This window comes from Actinia tenebrosa, unplaced genomic scaffold (assembly GCF_029948245.1).
Source record: "Actinia tenebrosa isolate PJP-AT-01 unplaced genomic scaffold, QUT_ActTen_1.0 PGA_scaffold17__23_contigs__length_9995812, whole genome shotgun sequence".
NCBI classification, from domain to species: Eukaryota; Metazoa; Cnidaria; class Anthozoa; order Actiniaria; family Actiniidae; genus Actinia; species Actinia tenebrosa.
The window spans coordinates 9,427,998-9,448,961 of record NW_028292577.1 but is presented as its reverse complement, the minus strand read 5'-3'; the positions used below and the strand labels follow the sequence as shown (position 1 = coordinate 9,448,961).

The 20,964-nt window shown below is 36.0% G+C and overlaps 1 protein-coding gene and 1 long non-coding RNA gene across 4 annotated transcripts; both read right to left on the bottom strand.

Annotated features, from left to right (window-relative positions):
• Positions 1-47: 47 nt before the first annotated feature.
• LOC116296283 (somatostatin receptor type 5-like) lies at positions 48-19,190 on the bottom strand. Of its 2 annotated transcripts, none has more exons than XM_089031800.1 (3): positions 18,712-19,190; positions 8,478-8,521; positions 48-2,932 (listed from the first exon to the last, which is right to left on the bottom strand). In XM_089031800.1, the coding sequence occupies exon 3, from the start codon at positions 2,839-2,841 to the stop codon at positions 1,729-1,731; it is 1,113 nt and encodes a 370-aa protein (XP_088887926.1). In that variant the 5' UTR covers positions 2,842-2,932; positions 8,478-8,521; positions 18,712-19,190; the 3' UTR covers positions 48-1,728. The 2 variants fall into 2 exon arrangements, with proteins under 2 accessions (XP_088887926.1, XP_031560155.1); XM_031704295.2 differs by lacking the exon at positions 18,712-19,190 and adding an exon at positions 8,656-9,220.
• Positions 11,969-13,330, bottom strand: LOC148910450 (uncharacterized). 2 transcript variants are annotated; one of them, XR_016120089.1, is made up of 2 exons: positions 13,240-13,330; positions 11,969-12,506 (listed from the first exon to the last, which is right to left on the bottom strand). It is a non-coding gene; the product is annotated as an uncharacterized LOC148910450 (long non-coding RNA). The 2 variants fall into 2 exon arrangements; XR_016120088.1 differs by having other exon boundaries at positions 13,249-13,330.
• Positions 19,191-20,964: the final 1,774 nt, after the last annotated feature.

The window sequence follows — 20,964 nt, the reverse complement described above, 5'->3', positions numbered from 1 at the left end:
CCCCCCCCCCCCCCAATCCTTCCACCAACAATCATAGGGTCTCAAAATGTACGAGACGATTGTCCTTTTATTCGTTTACCAGAATGCTGCATCGCCATTAACTTTATAAGTTTAAAAAGTAGTTAAATTGCGTGTTGCATCACATCAATAGGATGTGTTTTTAGGTTCATATACCTAAGTTGTGTGGTATATGTTTGCATGACAGTTTTAATGTGCACAACGATGACTGAAATAATATTTCAAATAAATACACAAAAAATACAATCAATTTGTTTACTATATTTGTAGGTTCCTCTTCTTCCCTCTGCTTTGTTTTTCTCTCCTGTGCTTATCCTTTCCTCTGCTCTCTTCTCCTTTCCTGTCCTCTTCTTCGTATTATATCCTTTCCCTCTCCTTTCCTCTCCTCTCCTCCTCTCATCTCTTTCCTGTTTTCTCCTCTCCTCTCCTCTCCTCTCCTCTCCTCTCCTCTCTTTCCTCTCCTCTCCTCTCCTCCTCTGCTATCTTTCCCTCTGCCCTGCTTTCCTCTGAGCTCTTCCTCTCCGCTCTGCTCAAAATCTTTCTCCTATTCTATCCTAAATTCCAGAAAAAAAATCAATTTCTTGTTCTTTCATAATAAAATACGAGTACGATAACACCCATCATTCTATCTAGCTATTGTTCCACTCTGTCATTCACTAAAAAATCTTTAGAGCATCAAGAGATCGAACGTTTTCCGTCGACACAGAAAAATATTTAAGAATGCTATACAATTTTTAAAAGTTTACCCGAACAGTTAAAGCATAAAAAATCCTTTTCCCCGCTAACTATTTTAGAAGGAATATATATGCTTTTGAATTAACCCTCTCCCAGTTCGTTAACCTAGATTGAACTTCGTTTCCCCTCCCATTATCCCTCTCTCCCTGTCTCTCTAACATTACTATTAGAGAGATAAAAATTTGCAAATTCTACGACGGCGACGCAAATAGCTTTACTTCGGGATTTCTTGTTTTAAAAGTCTATCTTTCTTGTGGATGAGTTGACTTTACTGACAATGTTTCGAATGAAATCTCCAATGTTCAAAACCCCAAAGAGATATGATTTCAACTTTCGGTTGATGTCGGCACCGTAGATTTTGAAATCTCAAGTCTCGGCTTTTTTTTTATTGGAGGGAGTAGAGAGTGAAAGAAGTCGAAACGAGTGTTTAAGGTTTCTCTAGCTTGAACTGTAGACCTCTCCATCTGCAGTCAGTGTACCAACCAACCAACGTTCTACATTTGATCATTCCTTGAGTATTTTTGGACAACTTTTGATGCCCTCAGATACAAATATCTCCTAGTGTGGACCTGTCTAGCTTAGCTTTTTCGACTCGTGACGTCAAAGTGGCTTAAGGTATGTGACGTTAGGTTGCCATAGAAACGAACTGAGGACAGCGAGTTCTGCATGACCAGTAACAATTTTGTCAGAGTAGTACGACTATTTTTTAAATGACGTCAGAACTGGTTGCAATTATTGTGGTGTGGCGTTATAAAAACGATTTTCAATACACAATAATTGGATGGCAAACAAAGCCTTTGTCAAAATGTTTACTTCTTATGAATGAATGATGACGTCATTATTGTCTTCAACGTTTCATGCTCCTCAATCAAAGTAGGGCGTTGTCAAAGAGATGGTGTTTAATGTTTACAGTTCTTGGGAGTGGTTAGAAAAAATGCATTTGTAAGCCTATAACGAATACTCACGAATGCCAGTTTATAGGCCAGTATTGAAACTTCTCTGTGATGTCATCCGTGTCGTAAAAGTTCCCGCTCGTCGCACGGAGACGTTGTCATGGAGACGGCTCCATTGGAGACACAGCACGTGTTTGAAACGCCGCCGAAAGTCCTCCGAGACCAAGGAGTAAATGATGGGGTTGACCGAGCTGTTGGCGAGGAGAAGAGCCGTGCAGATGTTGTAGATGGCCCAGATGTACTCGAAGCGTCCCACTGGTACGAAGACAGAGACGATTCGAAACACGTGGAAGGGTAGCATAGTGGAGGCGAACGTCACAACCACAGGAATGAGAATCTTGAGGGCTTTGGTGTTCTGATCGTCATGTTTTCTGGCCTTTTTGCTCTCCTTGTTGTACTTTTTCCCCACCAGATTCCTCATGTCTTTGTGTAAGTTCTTACTGGCTCGTATTTTCTGCGCAATTTGAACATAAGTCCACAAGATGATCGCCATGGGGAGAAAATACCAGAAAAATGACAAGGAGAATATGTATAAAGGGAGGGTGATATTTATCATCGGCCAGTTAGGTGTACAGTCGATGGTGCCCTTTCCATGGACATCAACCAGGTACTCCATGACGAAAAACAGAGGTAAAGTAATATCAATAAATGCGAACATCCAGATGAAGATGATGACCCACTTTGCCGCTTGAAGGGTCTTTTGCGCGTGGATACTACGCACAATGGCCTTGTACCTGTCGATTGCTATAGCAACGATCGAGCCAATCGAAACGCCGAAAAATATATCAGAGAGTGGGTAGATGATTTTACATGTAAAGTAGCCCAGAGGCCAGTGGATGGGGTCTTCATTCTTGACAAGAATGAACGGATAACAAATAGCCAAGATTCCGAGATCAGCGATAGCAAGATTTAAGATATAATAGTTAACAGCCGTGCTGGCTTTGCGGTTGCATGAGGTAATAATCACAACCAAGAGATTCCCCACCAGACCGACAGAACAGATAACTGCACTTAGACATAATCGGAAGATCTGCACGCCGTACGGCTCGAGTTCTCCACGCACGAGCGGCGTCGGGCTAACGTCGGACCCGTTCGTACGATTCGGTAAAAGCCCGGATATGTTCGTAATATCCATGATATGAAGTAAATGACCTGGTCTATCTCGTTAATGGAACAGTTAGTGCACCTTGGAGATGTATGTCTTAGAATCCGGTCACTTTATACACCTAAAAACCGGAAAAAAAGCACAAAGGTTAATCGAAGTGAAAGATCGATCTTAAGTAGTAATCTCTTTCCTCTGAGGGAAGTTAGCTTTTAATGATAGTGGTCTGCAGGTGGGGGCGGCGCGGGACCGAGTTAAGAGGACATTAAAATTTTAAACCTTTGTTGAAGAGGAAAAGCTAGAGCTGACCCAGAATTTTCAGAAGGATCATGAACGAAGTTATCTGCGCACAATTGAGTGGGGGTAGGGGAGGGGAGAGGGGGGGGACATGACGTTTTCAAGTGCGTAGGAGGGAAGGGGGGAGGGGTTAACAAAGTGTTAAGACATCCCCACCCCCTCCAAAACAGGAACCGTACCTTGTCGACTGACAACGGTTTATTTCTCTCAATTTTTTTACCCCAACTCTAACTACCTTGAACCAAATTTGAAGCCAATAACAATAAGATCCAAGGGCACTAATTTCAGGGTGTATCGCCATATAAAATGAAAAAGACTTCTTCAGTCATTGAATATAGTAAAGAACCTACTAGGTTTTATTTTATTTTTTCCGGAAAAAAAAAAAAAAACGAGAGGCAGGGTGACATATGGTACACGGCTTGTGGTTTATCTCATCGCGAATCAAGCAACTCCCAGATTCCAAATATTTCGAGCCGCAGCGGAGGATGCAAAAGCTATTTAAACCTAAAAAGGAATATTAAAATAAACGAAACAGTCACCATTCGAGATGCGCACTGCAAATCTGATATAAAATTATTCTTGAAATGTTTGTTTGAAATGATGCTTTTGGCTGTGGTTGTGATTGTTGTGATGTGAAAAATATTATTCGTTCTAATTTTGTTATTATACACCTTTTATAATTAATGAATCTTTGTTCAATTTATTTTTCACCTTGTTTTTCTCGTTTATTACAAACCAGTACAACTTAAAACGAAAGTCGGCAAGAAAGAAAAAAAAAAAACGAGGATAAAATGAGTGCTCTTTTGAAACAATACAAAAAACAAAAAAACAAAAAAAAAAAAAAAAAAAACAAAAAAAAAAGGTCAGAAAAAAGCAGGTTTTGAAAACACCTTAAAAACGTTAAAAGCAAGAATTAGAAAAATAATTCAAAAACTAATGGCCTATGTTCTTGCAATTTAGGATTTTGTTTCCTTGTTTTTCTATTTAGTTCGTAAATTAATGTTGTGAAAAACCCCCTTACAAAAACCGTCGCAGGCGAACGAGTTGTAAACTACTTCAATACATTTTAAAATGATCATTTTTAAAGCCTATGTAACCTTATGTAAAGTACAAATTATTGCGATTTTAAAACCTTTCTCACCTTATTCGTTCCTCTTCAAAAATGTAATTAAGCTTGACTGTGAAAATCGGTCAAATGAGTTCACATCTGATCTAAGTTTGAGTTCGAACCGTTAGCCACGGGCGCGCCGGACTTCAAATACAAATACCTAACAAACCATATAAAATAGAATGATGTGCCTACTCTGTTTTGCTTACAACTTCATTACTCAAAGTAATAGTCAAACTGCCTCCAAACCACTTACATCAAGGCTTTTATTCCCAATGTGTTATCATCTACGAATATGCAAATTGCTCGGGGTCTTTTTGGCAGTTTTTAGAGTCGTTCGTCTATCGTTTAGTCTCTAACTTTATCTAGAATTTTCTCTACAAAAAAATCTTTAAAAATCTTTGCAAAAAAATATTTAAAAAAAGGAAAGAAAGAAGATTATTTAGCAAAGAGATATATTCGCTTATTGATTATTTACTTTAAATATGAAAAGCAGATTTCAAGGGTCTCTTAAGTCCTTCCTGGAAAAGCGAAATTGAAAATTCTACATGCATTAAAACACTTTCTTTTAGGGTAAATTTTAAAATTAGTTATAAAATCCGGAAGAAAAAGAGTTATAAGTTTAATAAGAAAACAGATTAGAAGAAAAAAGAGCGTGGAAAAATAGCGTTATATTGTTTTATGAAAGCTAGAAGAAAAAAAGAAGTGCTTCTTGAAAAAAATTGGATCCTTACCCGTTAACACTAAGCGCTTGAATGATATCTTTGAGTGAACAATCAATCGACGGAGATCTCGAACTACTTCATGCAATCTTCACTCGCTGAGTGAATCAAGAAGTTCAGAAAATGCTTTAAATGAAAATTAAATCCCCGTAGCAAAAATGAGAATATAACGCACAAAATTACATTACCAAAAGGAATTATTTTCCTCCTATTTGCATAGGATATAGGCCAAAAAAGTTAAATCCTCTAAAGAATGAAGCGTAATTCTATCTGTTATGAAATTTCAATACCAATACCTCAATCATTAAAATACCTGTATTTCTTTAGTATTGTACGTGTTATCTGTAATTCAATTTCAATAGCCTGTATTTCTTTCCTTTAGTTAGTACGTACGAAAAATATCCAAATATTAAAAATTCGTAGGCTTTTTAAGCGATGCTTTTACCATCGTGTTTAGCAGTGAAGTAATTGTTATTTTTGTGAAGCAAACTAGATCGCAAGTGGGGGCATCATAAGTCATTTGGATTCCCATGTTTTGGCTTCGTTTTCAAAGCATATTGATTGGGCTGAAGGTTAATTAGTAAACTGAGAGATATAGTTAGGAATCAATGATAATTAACGATGTATACATTAATTTCTGAAAAATAAACTTAAATAAAAAAGGGGGGGAGGATTCCATGCTGGATCAGTGCTAAACTATAAAAGCATAAAAATATGAGTAAAAAATATTAGAAAAAAAAAAAAAAAAAAAAAAAAAGAAGGAAGAAGAGATAGGAGAAAAGAATGAAGGATACAAATGAAGAATTAACACTTTTCCTTGTCTCCTTCGGATTTTATGATAATTTTGTTGTCCGCCTGGTCTTCAAAGATATGAACATTGGTCTAGAACTTGAATATCTCGTTTTTTGATACTGTCTTAGCGGATAGATTCGTACCTATTTGTATTACCTTGATTGTTATCAACTGCGACAGGAATCGTCACTGACCCACAAAGGTAAAATTCTGATTTATTTTTCGTCGTGCAAGAAAAGAGAAATCAAGTGAAAGTTCTTGAAATAGAAGTTAAAGTAATAATAAGGAAAGAGGACGATAAACCGAAAAAGGAATATGGAAATTCATAAAGAAAGATCGGTAGATAGCGGTTTATAATTGCATGGAGCGCCGTAGGTCAGGTATTTGGGTCGTTAAGTATCAAATATAGTTAAGATTAGAGCTTGTTAATGAAGGAAGATAATCAAGTGTGCCACGTATCAGCAGTATGAATAACTTTAAAGAGACTCAACGGCCTTTAGCTTCAAAGGTAAATAAAAGAACAAATGTAAACCTACTTAAAAGTATCAGCAACAGTAACTGAGAAAAAAAGGCAAACAAAAAAAACAAAAAACAAAAAAAAGAGGCAAAAAACGAAACGAGATCCTTGGTTGAATGACAAAGAATTTGTTTCAACATCTTTGGATGAGTAATATTATTTTAATATTAATATTAAAAATGTGCCGAATGTTTGTAAATTTTTGACGCGCTTGGAAGGGACCAATGACAGGTGATATTAAACGGGTACGCCTTGCTAAAAAAAGCGTTCAACTATAGACGGAAATTGCAGGCTTTGATTGTGCAGTAAATGACTTTTGAAAGACATGTTCATAAACGATAAATTGTGTTTTGCTTATTTACTTACGTATATTTCTTAGCGGTTGCAATTTGACCCTATTTTATTCATCTCTGAAACAACCTCTGGGCTGATCTAAGTCAGGGCATGGCCAAATCATAGATCGAACCCTGAAACAACTTTTGGACTAATCAAAGTCAGGGTACGGCTAACTCACAGATCGAACCCTGAAACAACTTTTGGACTGAGGCAGATTTTTTAATTTGCTTATACACTCGATGTAGCATACACTTAACACATAGATCTTTACCGAGTGACAAAAACACATTTCATAACTTTTGGACTGATCAAAGTCAGGGCACAACTATCTTACAGATCAAACTCTGAAACAACCTCCGGGCTGATCAAAGACAGGGCACGGCTAACTCAGAGATCGAAATTTTGAAATATAGCGGATAAACTTACACTGGCTCTCGCGATCGCTATTATACATGGTCATTTAGGGTCTAATCCTTTGCAGATATTTTTACAAATACTGAGTGTTGATCCAGGCGGCCAGGAAATGAACCCACTATACCTCCTGCACGTAAATCAAATTGATGCTCAACCAACTGAGCCGCTAACCGGGTGATGATGTAAATTAACGTGACGCAATAGCCTGGCTTGGTGGAATATTATAATTTCCTAGTCAGTGTGAAAACTAATGTGAAAACGAGCAAGATCATTTGGTAAGAAAATCAAATAATAGTGCAAAATGAAGAGAAAATTTCTGCATCGATAATTAAAGTCCTGCTGATGTGTTTTGTAAACAAAGATGACGAGCTTTTTATATTGATTAACGGAGTTCTTATTGAGTTTCAAATTCTCGACCTCTTTAGGAAAAAATGCTTTTTCTTAAATTTCTTCTCGTTTTAAATATCCGGTTTTTGTCGCCATCTTTATTTAATTTTTTAAAATTATTTTTTTCTTGTGATATTCAAAACGAAAAATAAAATAGAATATGAAAACGAGGAAAAATGCAAGAAACGAAATACATGTGGAAAAATAGAAAGAGGACAGATTATTATAATTATTACCACATTATTATATATACCCCTCTGTAAATGAGCTATCAGTGATGATGACTTACTCTGTGAAGATTATTTATCTCTGTCATCTAGAGAAACGGAGAGTAAATGAGAGAGTGAAATAGGGGGAAAAAGGAAGGAAAAGAGAAGGAAGAGAGAAGGAAGAGAGAAGGAAGAGAGGAAGAGAGAGATAGAGACCTAGTTCTTAAAACTAGCTTGGAGTCATCAAACCATTTCCATATTCCCCTATTTCAAATTCCTTTTACTAAACCATCAATCTTAGTCAACTGAAAGAGTTACCACTTCAGACGTGGTTGACAAAAAAACGCTTGCAAAAAGAATCGATACAAGCCGAATTGTTGTCAAAAAATAAAAATAAAACGAATCTCAAATGGCAATTTTTATAGAGAGATCAAGATACTGTCTCGGTAATCGTATGAAGAGAGATCAAGAGAGATTTCTTGCTAGCTTTTAAAAATAAATAGAGGCTAAATAGCACAAGGTCAAGAATTTAAAGGAGCTTGATGAATATCAAACGATTGATTCTTTGATGTCTACCCAAGATTAAAACATAAGCTGGTTACTTATTTTCTGCAGGCCTTATTTTTTCGAGTTTTTTTTCTCTCTTTTATTCGTTTATTTTGTGTGTGCGCGTGGATTTAATCTAAAGTTTTTATTAGGTTCTTAATGAAGACAAGATCGCTTTCAAACAATTATTCTTGTGATGAATATTCTGCGTATCGACTGATCAACGCGGTCTTACAGAGATGAGAAGATCTAGAGGACAACATCAATATATTTACACGGCCGACAAACAAAAACACACATATATATGTCTATATATATTATTTATATCTTAAGTGGCTTACCTGACAAGCAGTGATCATTAGCGATAGAAGATTTCCTTTAAACTCTGAAATAAATAAAAACTCTTGTGAGAGAAATTAATACTTAAGGTGCTAAAGGGGCTGACATTTCTATTCAGTTTGAAATCCTTACGATATTGAATGAATATACTAAATACTTTCTGGCAAGAAAACATTTTACCTGGTGCTGGGTATATATCAAATCCCTTGATTAAAAATTAATTGCAGAAATAGGATTCGAGTGTTGAATGAAACACAACGAACTGAACCCTATAAGTTTTGCAGCTACAAGATGGCTTCCAAAGTTTGGTAGAAACGTTAACTTTTCAGTATTTTTTTTGAGCAGCAAATGTTTTCTCGTAGAGGCGCAAGTAACGCGTGAAAAACTAGCCCAGGAAAAGCCAGGACGGTCTAAATGAACAACAGATGTTCGTCTGCCTCAGCTTAATGCCTGACTATCGATATTGACTTCAGCCTTCATCGTTAGTTCTTGTCATCAAGCTCGTTGGCATGGCAATGTCAATCAAGTGGAGGCCAAGAAAGGGGCTGATTGGAGTGTTGGTAAAGCTGTTCGGGTTTGGTATCTTAATGGAAGATTTGACACCTCCTGCGCACATGCGCACATGCAATGACCACCCTCTCGATCTGGTCATTAGGTAATCACTACCAAGCAATACCAGGTTAGATCCTTTCCGGGTGTGGGGTGGGGAGGAGGGTGCACTTGACACGTTATCCAGCTGCTTAGCAACAACAAAATATTAAGTCTTTCATAAATGCACCAAGAATTAATTTAACTCTCTCTTTCTCTGAAAAAAGGATATAATATTATAAAATGAAATAAATAAATCGATATAAAATTTCTCCCCCACTACATTCAGTTAAGAACCTATATTCAAGATTTTGATAAAACAATAATTTTATTTATTTTATTTTATTTTGCTTATAGCCAACTCTTAGGTTTTCAATAGCTAGTGGGTTAAAGAAAAGAGACTACAAAATGTATCACTGAATAATAAGAGATCAAATAAGAGAGGCTGGAGTATAACAAAACGAATGAATAAACAAGAAAGAAAAAAACAACAAAGAAAAAACAAAAAACAAAAAACGACAAAAAACAAAAAAAAAAAAAAAGAAAAAGAAAAAGAAAAAAAAGAAAAGAAAAAAAAAGGAAAAGAAAAAAAAAAGAAAAGAAAAGAAAAGAAAAGAAAAGAAAAGAAAGAAAGAAAAGAAAAGAAGAAAAGAAAAGAAAAGAAAAGAAAAAGAAAAGAAAAGAAAAGAAAAGAAAAGAAAAGAAAAGAAAAGAAAAGAAAAAAAACCCGCCCCCTAACAAACAATATCTAGGAACAGCATTATATAGAGGTGTTCATATGGTATATATATTTCAAACGTCGCCATCCTCCACGTCCACTTGTCTTCTAGCAGACAGAACCCAAAATGAATAATGTTCAATAATGTATTTGAAAGTGGTGTTGGTAGTCCATTAGTCAGAGTCTATTTGTTCTGGTAGTGGTTGTCGTAATAAAAAGGTCTGGTCTTGTCGCGTTATTCAATGTGATAAGTGCTTCTTACGTAAATATCAACACTTTGCAACGACTAAAGATGTTTTCCAGACCGGATATTAAAATATATATGGACAGCGTTGATTGTAACATCAATACGGGCCGGGATACATCGGGATATTCAAGATAACGCGAGGCAAATACCGGACTGATAAGGGAAGACACGGTATGACACGGGATCAATGGAAATGGAAAACGATGACACGAATGAAATAAACCTCACTGCAAGCCCTTCATGCAAATTAGACTACGCTCGTCTCTCACTTCTGGAGTCTCGGGTTCGACGGCTATCTTCGGACTTGGCATCACATATGAGTACATTCATGTTAAAGGCCCTGTTACACGTTGAAACTTTAGGTGAGGTGTTACACGGCGCAATTTGAAACTTTCTGAAACTTTCGTCGCGAGAAATTTTTACGAAAAGTAGAACCGCTTTCTACTCGTGCAACCGACACTTGTGTCGGGAGCAAGATTCAAGACGAAATTGCGCCGTGTAACATCCCCGTGAAACTTGTCTCAAAACCCCGTTGCAAGCAAGTTTCAGCTAAAATTTTCAACGTGTAACAGGGCCTTAAGTTTATACCTTGGTTCCAGGGATTTTCCTCCGGATTTAGTAAATTCCAATTCCATCTGTGAGATAGCAAAGCCTTGACTTTGAGACTCCCCAGAGGCTGTTTCAGGGTATCGATAAATCTTAAGGTTTTTTTTTTTGAAGGTTGATTAAAATTTCATTAAAATGAGAATGAAATCGACACATGATATGGTCAGAAACATATTTTGTTTTTGTGAGAATCCTCTAAGAACTTAAGTATGATTTATTTGGCACTCAGACGTACAGAACGTCCGCAACTAGAACTCAGACGTGCAGAATATCCGCAACACTATTTCGTTTCCCTTCTTTCTTTTTCTTTTAGCTTACCGGAAAAACGAAGAAAACCCTACTCTGTAATAGCACGTTAGCCTAAACATTTTTAAAGGATTTCCAGCTAAGTTAATAAGATTTAGAAAATGCTTCAAACCTGAGATAAGTACTTGAGTAGATCATCGAAGTAACGTTTCGTGAAGGGGATAAGTCTTGTAAAAGGATTATGATACGACTAGTAATATGTGAGATTTATTAACATTGGCCATAAGTGCTAGAGTTGCCAAGTCTGGGGTCAGTACGAGTTCATCGCAGTTAACATGACGGTATCCTACTTCTAGGTCTACCTAGGCAGGCAGGCAACTGTCACCTTTGCAGCCGTTCTGTGTCACTCCTCCAAACTGTCCATGGTTTGTTTTCTTGTTAAAATAATAAAACTAACCATGTGACTCGAATCAGCACCATGTACGTGATACCCGAGTCATGACTCAACTTTACCGTTTACAAATAGCATAAGTGGCTTGTCACAAATGATCAGTCAGGGGAGGGGACGGTGGAGAGTTCAATTGTACAATTATTCTGCTTCTGATTTTGGTTATGCGTGGTAACGGATAGTGATCATGAAGTGACCTCAACTCCATTGTTAACTGGCCACTTCATTCTTTCATTTTGTTTCTTTTCATGTTACTTTCTGTTGAGACACTCTCGAAATGGCACAACACTGCTCTTTATATCCCCTTTTCTCTTTCTTTCTGCCCTTTTCTCTTTCTTTCTGCCCTCTTCTCTTTCTTTCAGCCCTTTTCTCTTTCTTTCTCTCCTCTTCTCCCCTTTTCTCTTTCTTTTTCCCCTTTTCTCCCCTTTTCTCTTTCTTTCTCCCCTTTTCTCTTTATTTCTCCCTATCTTTCACCCTATCTTTCACCCTACTCCTTTTTTCACCAAATGCAAAAAATCCATAGAACCGAAAAAAGAAGAAAAATAACAAAAGAAACATAATGAAATAAACCTGTCTGCCTTGAACATTTACAAATAAACATTTAATACAAAGCAACACTGTACGACGCAAAAAAAGAGTGTTTACGTCAAGACATTCTTTATATTTACATGTTGTCACGACAACGCGGTTCTTAATTCGTAGGCAGAACAAGAACGAGAGCTCGATAAATGAGACCGACTTATTAAAAGCTCATAAAAAGCTTGATTTGCCTCTTGTCAAAGCCGCCTACTCGATGTGTACCGCCTTCTCGAGGCGTTCTACAGATCCTGTAGTCCAACGTCAAGTGTTTGACATATATCACATATATCATGCAGCGATAGACGATAGATCACAAGTTAAAGAAGAGTGTCATTTATGAGCTATGAGCTAGGGATATTTTGGCTCTAAATCAATGGATAGCTTTAATTGCAAGTGTATAAAAACTTAGCGTTCAGGAATAGTTTTCGTGAAAGGCATAAACCACGTCAATAGCCAGGTGGAATAGGGTTCCTGTTTACGAACTTTCACTAAGAGCCAGTTGTTTGATCTTGCCGCTTCTAGATATCATTAAAGAGCTATTAGTAACTTCGAAATGGTGTAGGGAAACCGTGTTTAGACTTGAAAATGAAAATTTGTGCCTATCATTGAAAAAGGAAAAAGAAATTAATAATAAAAAAAAGAAAATAGTAAAATGGAAGTCCTATTTAAAAAAGGTGTAAAATCATATTTGGAAAAGTGAAAAACAGAAAGAAGTTTGAAGGCGTTGAGGAGGCCGTAAGGATAGATTTAGATGATGATATTAGGTTTTAAGTTTCGTGGGAAGAGAACCTGATTGTGGAAAGGGAAAACAATGATTGAAATAAAACTAGTCAAAGCACCAAACCAAGGAAGGGAGAAAGAAGAAAAAATAAAAATAGAAACAACATCCACAACAAATTTAATAAGTGCAGGTAACTGAAGAAGTAGTGATTTTGAAAAACATTTTGAAAGAAAATTAGAGACAAAAGTATTGGGCCTTTCGACAACCTCATGTCGTCATTCTCAAAATATAATATCCATTACTCAGCGTTTTTATAGTGAAGAGGTTAATTAAATGCATCTTAATACGATTTTAGAACGAAGCTACACAAATAACTGAAGAAGAGCAAAAATACGATGAGAGGAGAAGAAATGAAAAAGCAATAACAATAACAAAAGCAGCAAGGAGAAAGCGAAGAAGGAAAACGAGAAAAGTACGAGGACAAGGACAAGATGAAGGAGGAGAAGGAGGTCAAGAGAAAGAGTAAAAGAAAAAGAAGATGATTGAAAAGGATTCGGAGTGAATAAAAACAACAAAAACATCGAAAATGATAGTCACCAAAAGCTACTTACAGTTCTTACCAAAAAACAGCCATTTGTCATATCAAAAACTACACAGTGTCGCAAGTCTTTTCACAAATCCCTTTATCAGAAATCCCTTTGATTTGCTTTCTTCTACGGAGTGATTGACGTAGGCAGATTAAATAGGTTTTCGCCTATGAGTTAACGAAGGGGGAGGGGGAGGGTGAGGGTGAGGGGAGGGGAGGGGGACGTAAACTAAAACAGACCGTCTACGCATAAACACACGTCACTGACGACTGCATGTTACAAACGTTTAGTAAACCTTCAAATATAAGCAGTAGCAATTTTTTTAAATCAAGAGAAACTAACTGTACTGGAATATCTTATTTTTGTCATTCTACTTATTTTTTCCTTTGTTTTATTCCTTATTCTTCTTATTTTTCTTAAACTTATTTTTCTTCTCCTAATCTTTTGCTCGGGCTAGTTTTTCGGGCTAGACTCACACTGATGAGCAGGTTAGTGGCAAATTACTGGACTTCAAATGCAATTCAGTTATAATGAGTTAAACAAATTTGACAGCATAAGGGTTCTTACTTCGTGTAGAGGACAAAGTCTAGGTAATTCAATAGCCACAATAAAAGTTTCTATGATATACAATAGAAAGGAAATCGCACGATCTCGAGTACAATTTGAAATTTATAGGTACGAGTGACGTTTTGAAAGTTTCCAAAATTGGACGAGCTTTAGGCGAGTCCAATTTGAGAACGTAACTTTCAAAACATCACAGGTTCCGCATAATAAGTTCATCACAAGTTAAATAATATGCAGCCCGTAAAGTCCTCCACTGCTCATAAATGTAAAGCGCATTGAGAGAATATGAAATGCGCTATACAAGACACTCTTTGTTTTGCAGGAGATAGTATTTTTGTTCATGAATGCTTTGAAAAAAGGAAAAAGGCAATAAGGTTATTACAGCAGTCTGTGGCTGCCAATATCGGCATTATTACTACATTATATTTCATTTTCTTGGTTATAAACTACAATGTAAATTTATTTATGAGGAGCCAATGAAAATAGGTTGTCGTTGTCGTAGTATATTTAGCTTCGTATTTATACAAACTTTTGTTATGAGAGAGAAAATTAATGTTTTTACAGACTAAGCTAGACATCAGTTTTCTAACTACTATTTCTTATCGTATGAAAACAAGATAAAGAGCGATCAATTAGCTATATAAAAATATCGATATAAGATTTCAGCAAGGCTACCATCACGCACAAGTTTAGATATTGGTATGCTTTGAATTCACAAGTAAACCTCTTAGCTCCTCCCATTAGCATTTGTACCTCTGGTTATGCCCTACACAGTTTTTACTTTGCTCAGTTATTTTAGCACTATTCTTTTGAGTCTTATGATAGAAATGTTCCTTGTAGCCTTTTCTATACATTTACAATATATTCATATATTAACTTTAGTTTAAGCTATGTATAATTCCAAGATTTTCCACTCGTATTACTCTTTATTAAGATATCACACTCAGGATACTTATTCTTTTAGCCAATCATGATTCAACGATATTATCACATAGATTATAGACTGACACCTGTCATAGAACTATTATAAACAGAGCTCATGTAATTAGTTCAACTCACACAGAGAACAGAGACTAGAATAAACTGAACCCGGAGCTCGTACCGAGAGCGGTCGTCCCATAACACTTTTCCGTTCGTTTTCCCGTTCCTTCTTTGTCTTTCTTGTCTATCGTCTCTCCCTTTCTCTCTATTTCCCTGTTTTGTCTCGACTCTCTCTAGCTCGCCTAGGGACCTAAGCAAATGAGTTTTCGAAACCTAAGAATCAAAAATAATTGCCACCGAGTTCGGCTGATACAAACGCCAGACAGACATCACATTGATTTTTTTTTCTGAAGGTGAAATCATCGACTGAACCAAAGCAACTCAATTTCAAGATAAATAACGGCCGAAATTTAATTGCAGGGCTAAGATTAATTTTTTCTCTCTAATAGACTCATATAGGTAGTCAATATGGCTATTACATTAGCAAATATATTAACTTAGTATTAACTAGCCTAAACAAAAAAATCACTAGTATTTGACTAGTTGACTACCGCTTAGTTTAAGCGCTGAATTGAACATCAATTTCATGTTAATTGCTTTTTTATCTTTTATTTTCTGTCGATATTTTTTTAAGCCCAGAAGTATGATTTATCTAAATTTTTTGAATAGTTCAACCGACAATTTTCCCTGCTGGCAGAGTCTCCTCTTCTTTTCCCCGCCAAGATTCCAGTTTCGTTAACCTGATATTTCAACACAAAGAACTTCTTTTTCAACAATCTTAAGTTTCAGAATTTTGTAAATACTTCAAGCCTCTTCGACGGGCTACTTTATTTTTAGGAGCTAGGCTTATAGTCGGGGGGTAGGGAGCAGGAGGGGTACTTATATTTTGGGTTGGAAATGTTTGTTAAAAAAGTGGCGTTTTGCCTCTCAAATTGTATGAGCAAAAAGGACAACAAATCGAGAGTGAGAACAGAAATTCGCAAAGGAAATTCAACCCATGAACGCTAGTGATTCTCTTTTGTACTAATAATAAAGCAACATGAAAAAAAAACAAAATTTAGCTTCGGTTTCGGTTCAATCCTCTAAAATACCCCCATGGGATTGTATTTGGAAAGGGGAGGCGTGAGGTTCTTTTTTGTTTTAAATTAGGGGGTTATTTTCGGGATGGGGCTTAAATTCGGGGTGGGGGTGGGGGTGGGGGTGAAGGTGGGGGTGGCTTATTTTCGGAGGTTTACGGTAGCTAAAGTTGATAAATTTTTTCCTTTAAAAAATAAAATAATTAAAAAGCTTTTAGCTTCCCTCTCGAACATTCGAAGTACATAAAACCTTTCTTCTTTTCGGTCATCAAATTTATTTTTATGAATCATTTGACAAAGTTTGTTTGATGTTTGCTGTACTTAAATTCTTATTTTTTTCTAGCAAATTCCTCCGCGATAATCTCTCGTTTTGTGTTTTCAGTTTCCATAACGAGTTGTGGAACCGCCAGAAGCGAACTACTGTTTATAAAGACTTCAAAGATCATAACTTAGCGACTTAAGATTAATTTGGCAAGAGAGTAAATCTTTATTCAATGTATATAAGCTTCGAAGCTGTTTTCAAAATATATAAAATAGCAAAATAAATTTCCCGTTTGACGGTTTTAATTTCTTTTTTATATTTTCCGATTAAACTTTATTTTCTGGAGAAAAAAAATATGTTAAATTTGTCGTACATTCAGTATTTTTAACTTTAAAAATAATGAATAAAAACTAAATGAAATTATTTGCTTTTTCTCTCGGCTCTACGTTATTTTTCATTTATTTCATTGAGTATTATCCACTTTTGCGTTAACTTCAGGTATTTCCATTTGTTTTAAAGTAATGGATTCCTTTTTTTAAATTTATTTCCCGATTAGTTAAACTGAACTATATTTTAATCCAGTCAATTTTTTTTTTTTTTTTTTTTTTTTTTTTTTTGCATCTCGTCTCTATTTTCAATTTCCATCTATTTTGTTTTGCTTTCAATCATTCCTTCTCATTTCCTTCGAATTGCGTTATTCAAATATAAGACAATTTCGTTTGCCGGTTACTGATGAATCCGCCCATCAAAGCCGTTAAGCGGTAGAAAATACGAATACTCTTAAATGCTTAATTCCAAAAGCTAGCAAAACAATGTTTCAAAAAAAACTAATTAAATTTAGATAAAAAACATTATCTTGTTAGCTGAAGTCGCTTCGTACTCACTCATTAGCGTCCCGGGACAACAAGCACCAATTCAATTCTCTTACTCTATTTTACTTCAATTTTCAAATCTGTTCTACGGATGTCAACCTCTTTCTTCTGGGCCGAAGATTTCAGTTGCAAATTAACAATTGTGATTTGAAAATCTTAAATATTTCTAATCCTACTTTATTATATTTTGAAAGTTTATCTTCGCATTATTAAAAAACTAATCCAACTTGGTTTAGTTTTCCAATAACAAATCTTTAGTTTAAAATTTCAAATGATGTCATGACCATATCTGATTTCATTTCATTTTTTCTTTTCTTTTTTTTTTTGGTATTTATGAAGATTCTTATCTCTCTGCTTGATTTATTTATGAAGTAACTGCAAGTTAAGTATATTTATCTATGTATTTATTTATCCACGGTGTTACCATATTCATAGTTATGTTACGCAGACAGAGAAAATATTGGATTGCGCTTCTTTCAAATTTCTCTTTTTCTAATTTCGCCTGAATTTTTATCATCTTTAATCATAGAACTTAGAATTTGGTTTCTCTTTGTAACTTGTCTTCTTATATTTCTACCAGGGGCACTTTAGCAATTTCTATTTACTTAAAACTCTAGTTGTTACGCCGTTGTTTTCGTTTTGATCCATATTTCATCTTGTCACATAATTTCCTGAAAGTAATCGGTGCAAAATGGTCCATCTATCATGAACGGGGACGCAAAACGTCTAGGATCTACAGGAGGTGAAGCATAAAGCGACAACAATTATTTTATACCCAGACGGGAGTCACTGATCTAAAATTTCTCTCATCAAAGACGAAAAATTATACTCCAAAAAAATTGTAACGAAAAGTTCGCTTGGCAAGTGAAAAAGTGAAGTTTGAAGGAGCTTAATTATTTCGATTCTAAAGATTGTGGATTTTGAAAAAAGTGACGGGAATAAAAGAGAAAAAATGGTTTGAAAGGGAGGTGAAAAACAGGGAAAGAAAGTAATGTGAAATTGGAGAATTAGCACCAACTCGAGTGAAGATAAAAACTCCTCGTTAAAACGAAAAGGGATTATCACCAAGCAATTCAAACTTCAACCTGAAGTAAACTTGAGAACTATCTTGACGCAAAGTATAGATTAAAAAAGATTAACGCTACTATACTGTGACTGGTTCTTGGCACAAGTACGGAAAATATCATAATAGTCCAGACAAAAAGTCCAAGCGCAAATCAGTGGACTTCTCCTTGCACAACGAAGACTCAAAAAGAGTTGTTAACGACCGAGTGAAACTTGACTAGTGTTTTTTTAAGAAGTCAATACATTACAAACGGTCCAAAAGAAGCAAGAGTTCTTCCTGTTAATGCACAAACCAGCACGGGGCATGTCCTATATGTCTTGTGCCGAAAACAGATCTGACAAATCTATCAGCTACTTGTAGATAATGGATCTGGTGTTCGTGCCTGAATTGTAAGCTGTTTATCTTACAACCTAACATATAAGCACGAGAAAAATTTGGCACATAAAATACGCCAAAATTAAAATTGTTCTGTCCTAGAAACTTTAAAATCCTTCCTGGCTATTTTTATGTTGGACAACTGACAAGATCGATTGCAAGTTCTGGTTATTTTTCGTCAGCAAGCGAGCTTCGAGAGAACTACAAGCGAACTGAAGCTTGCTGCTGTATGTACATCTGGAATTCTTTAAAATAAGTTGTGAGTTAAGTCGCATATAACGCTACATTCTTTGAAATTACCTTAAATCATTCCAGCACATGAACCTCTGACGATGAATATTTTTTGGTTTTGAGTCAATCACACAACCATTTTCTAACAGCCACGCACGAGTTCATTGAGAGTCTGTAGCAAGAGAACTGATTAAACTAGATCTAAGGAATTCCTTTAACTGCTGCCTGTTAAGATAGACACCTGTCGATCATAGTGACGTCAACAATGATTCCTGTTTGCACCTCCTTTGGGGCAACACACTGGAAATTTTTTTGTGCACTTGACTTAAGTGCAATCTAGCGTTTTCACAACCCTGTTATTGTTACAGCGATCCAGGCTATCAATGAGTGCAATCCGGCGCTGTAAATAGAGTCTGTCAGGTTGACGCCTTGTGATTGAAGTGGTCAGAGTAATGATATACTAAGTTTCATAGCCCAAAACCAGCAAGAAAAACGGAGGCAAAAAGATTAGTAAGATTATAGTTTGTTTTTTTTCCCTTAGATCCAAAATCCGGTCAAATAGAGTAATATCGAAGGGAAAATGACATAACGCTCTGGGGGTAATTAAATGAAAATAAAGTATCCCCAGCAATATCATTTATAAAAATCTTGATTGAAATGCTTTTTGGGCTTCATATTATCCAATTATTTGTACGCATTTTGAGTAATCGAAATTCATTAAAATATTGAGCATAAAGATGAAGAGGGGAAAAAACATTAAAAAAGCATCAACATGAAGACAAGACTGCATATCAAGATTTCTTCCACGTTAATGACCAGTCGCAACTTGACATGGATACGATTGGGCATCGCTTTGGCAGATTTCACCGAGCAGTTTTCGTGACAGCCAACGGCTTTTCATCAGTGGGACTAAATGACTAATGGTTTACTCGCCTGTTTTACACGCAAGGACTTATATTAGAACTAGCAAACCCTATTAGAGGAGAGATTGAAAATCAAGGTTCTGCTTACCCTGCTGGCAGAGTCTCCTATAAATTTTTCCAAGCAAAAGAAACTAAAAGGAGGCTTTGCCAGCTGGGTTGGTTCTGCTAAGCTAGCTATGGAGTGGTTTCAACAATCGGATGATTTCTTTAGATTCTAATTTGAGCCCACGTTCTCGGTGGTCAGCAACGTGGGGTATGTTTTCGTTTATACTTTTTAAATGAGATACCAATGCCTCTGAGGGCATTTTTAGATTGATATGAAACTATATTGTTGAAAGATAATCATATCTATCCCGACCAGAGTTCATAGTGTTGCTCAATGTGATTTCAATGAGACTGTTAGGGGCCCAATGCAGATGGTTTTAAGGTGGCCGACTACTTTAGCAAAAAGTAATTAGAAAACGTTCTAAGAAAGTTAATTGAAGTACACTGAGAATTTAACGCCGATTCAAAATAAAAAGAGAAGGATATGGGTTGTCCAGAGCTCGTTTTTGAGATCTTTTATTTTGAATATTACTAACTCGACCAACTCGACATTACTAACTCGAGACTATTCGACTAATCTCGAAAAATGAAAAAGATATGGAAGCAATCTTCTCACGACATTTGCTTTAAACATTGTTTTCAATAACTAACTCAAAATATTTGAAATGTCGTTAAGCTTAACCTTAAAATTCAGCATTTTGATCGTTTAATGAACCGACAATCGTTTTGAAACGAAACGCCTATTGATTAAAATTTAAAGGTAATTTAATTCAGCGACTTTTAGCCTTTTTTGTGTGCGTGCGCACAAAATGAACGTTGTAAAGTCCCCAATCTCGTTACCCAGAGCCCTTATTTCTTACTGCGCATGCTCCACGAAATAAAATCTGGGTACGAGATTGCAAAAACGCCTGCCCCCTTAAATGATCCCGTAATACATTGTATCAAGAGTTCATAATGTGTATGTTTTTTAAGGGTAACAGACACCAAAAAGGAAAACTACAAAAAAGTGGAACCCTCTAATGCGGATAACAATAGGACGTTTGCACAATGGCGCCAGTGACCTCTACTACCAGACTCCCTTGCACACTTTCTTTCGTTCAGTTGATTAGCACCCACTGTCTTACTATTCTCATGAGGAAATACGAATTTAAATAAGAAAGAAAATTCGCGAAGCATCTTGATAGTGGGAGTCAAATGACGCCATCATGCAAACGTCCTATATCAATTCTTAAAATAGTGTTGTAAATATATTACAATATTTCAACATTTTATTGACGGAAAGTAAAGGAACTAGCAATTCAGAAAAGTAGCGTTAATCTAGCTGAGTAGTGGACACCGAAGGGCCAGAGAAAGG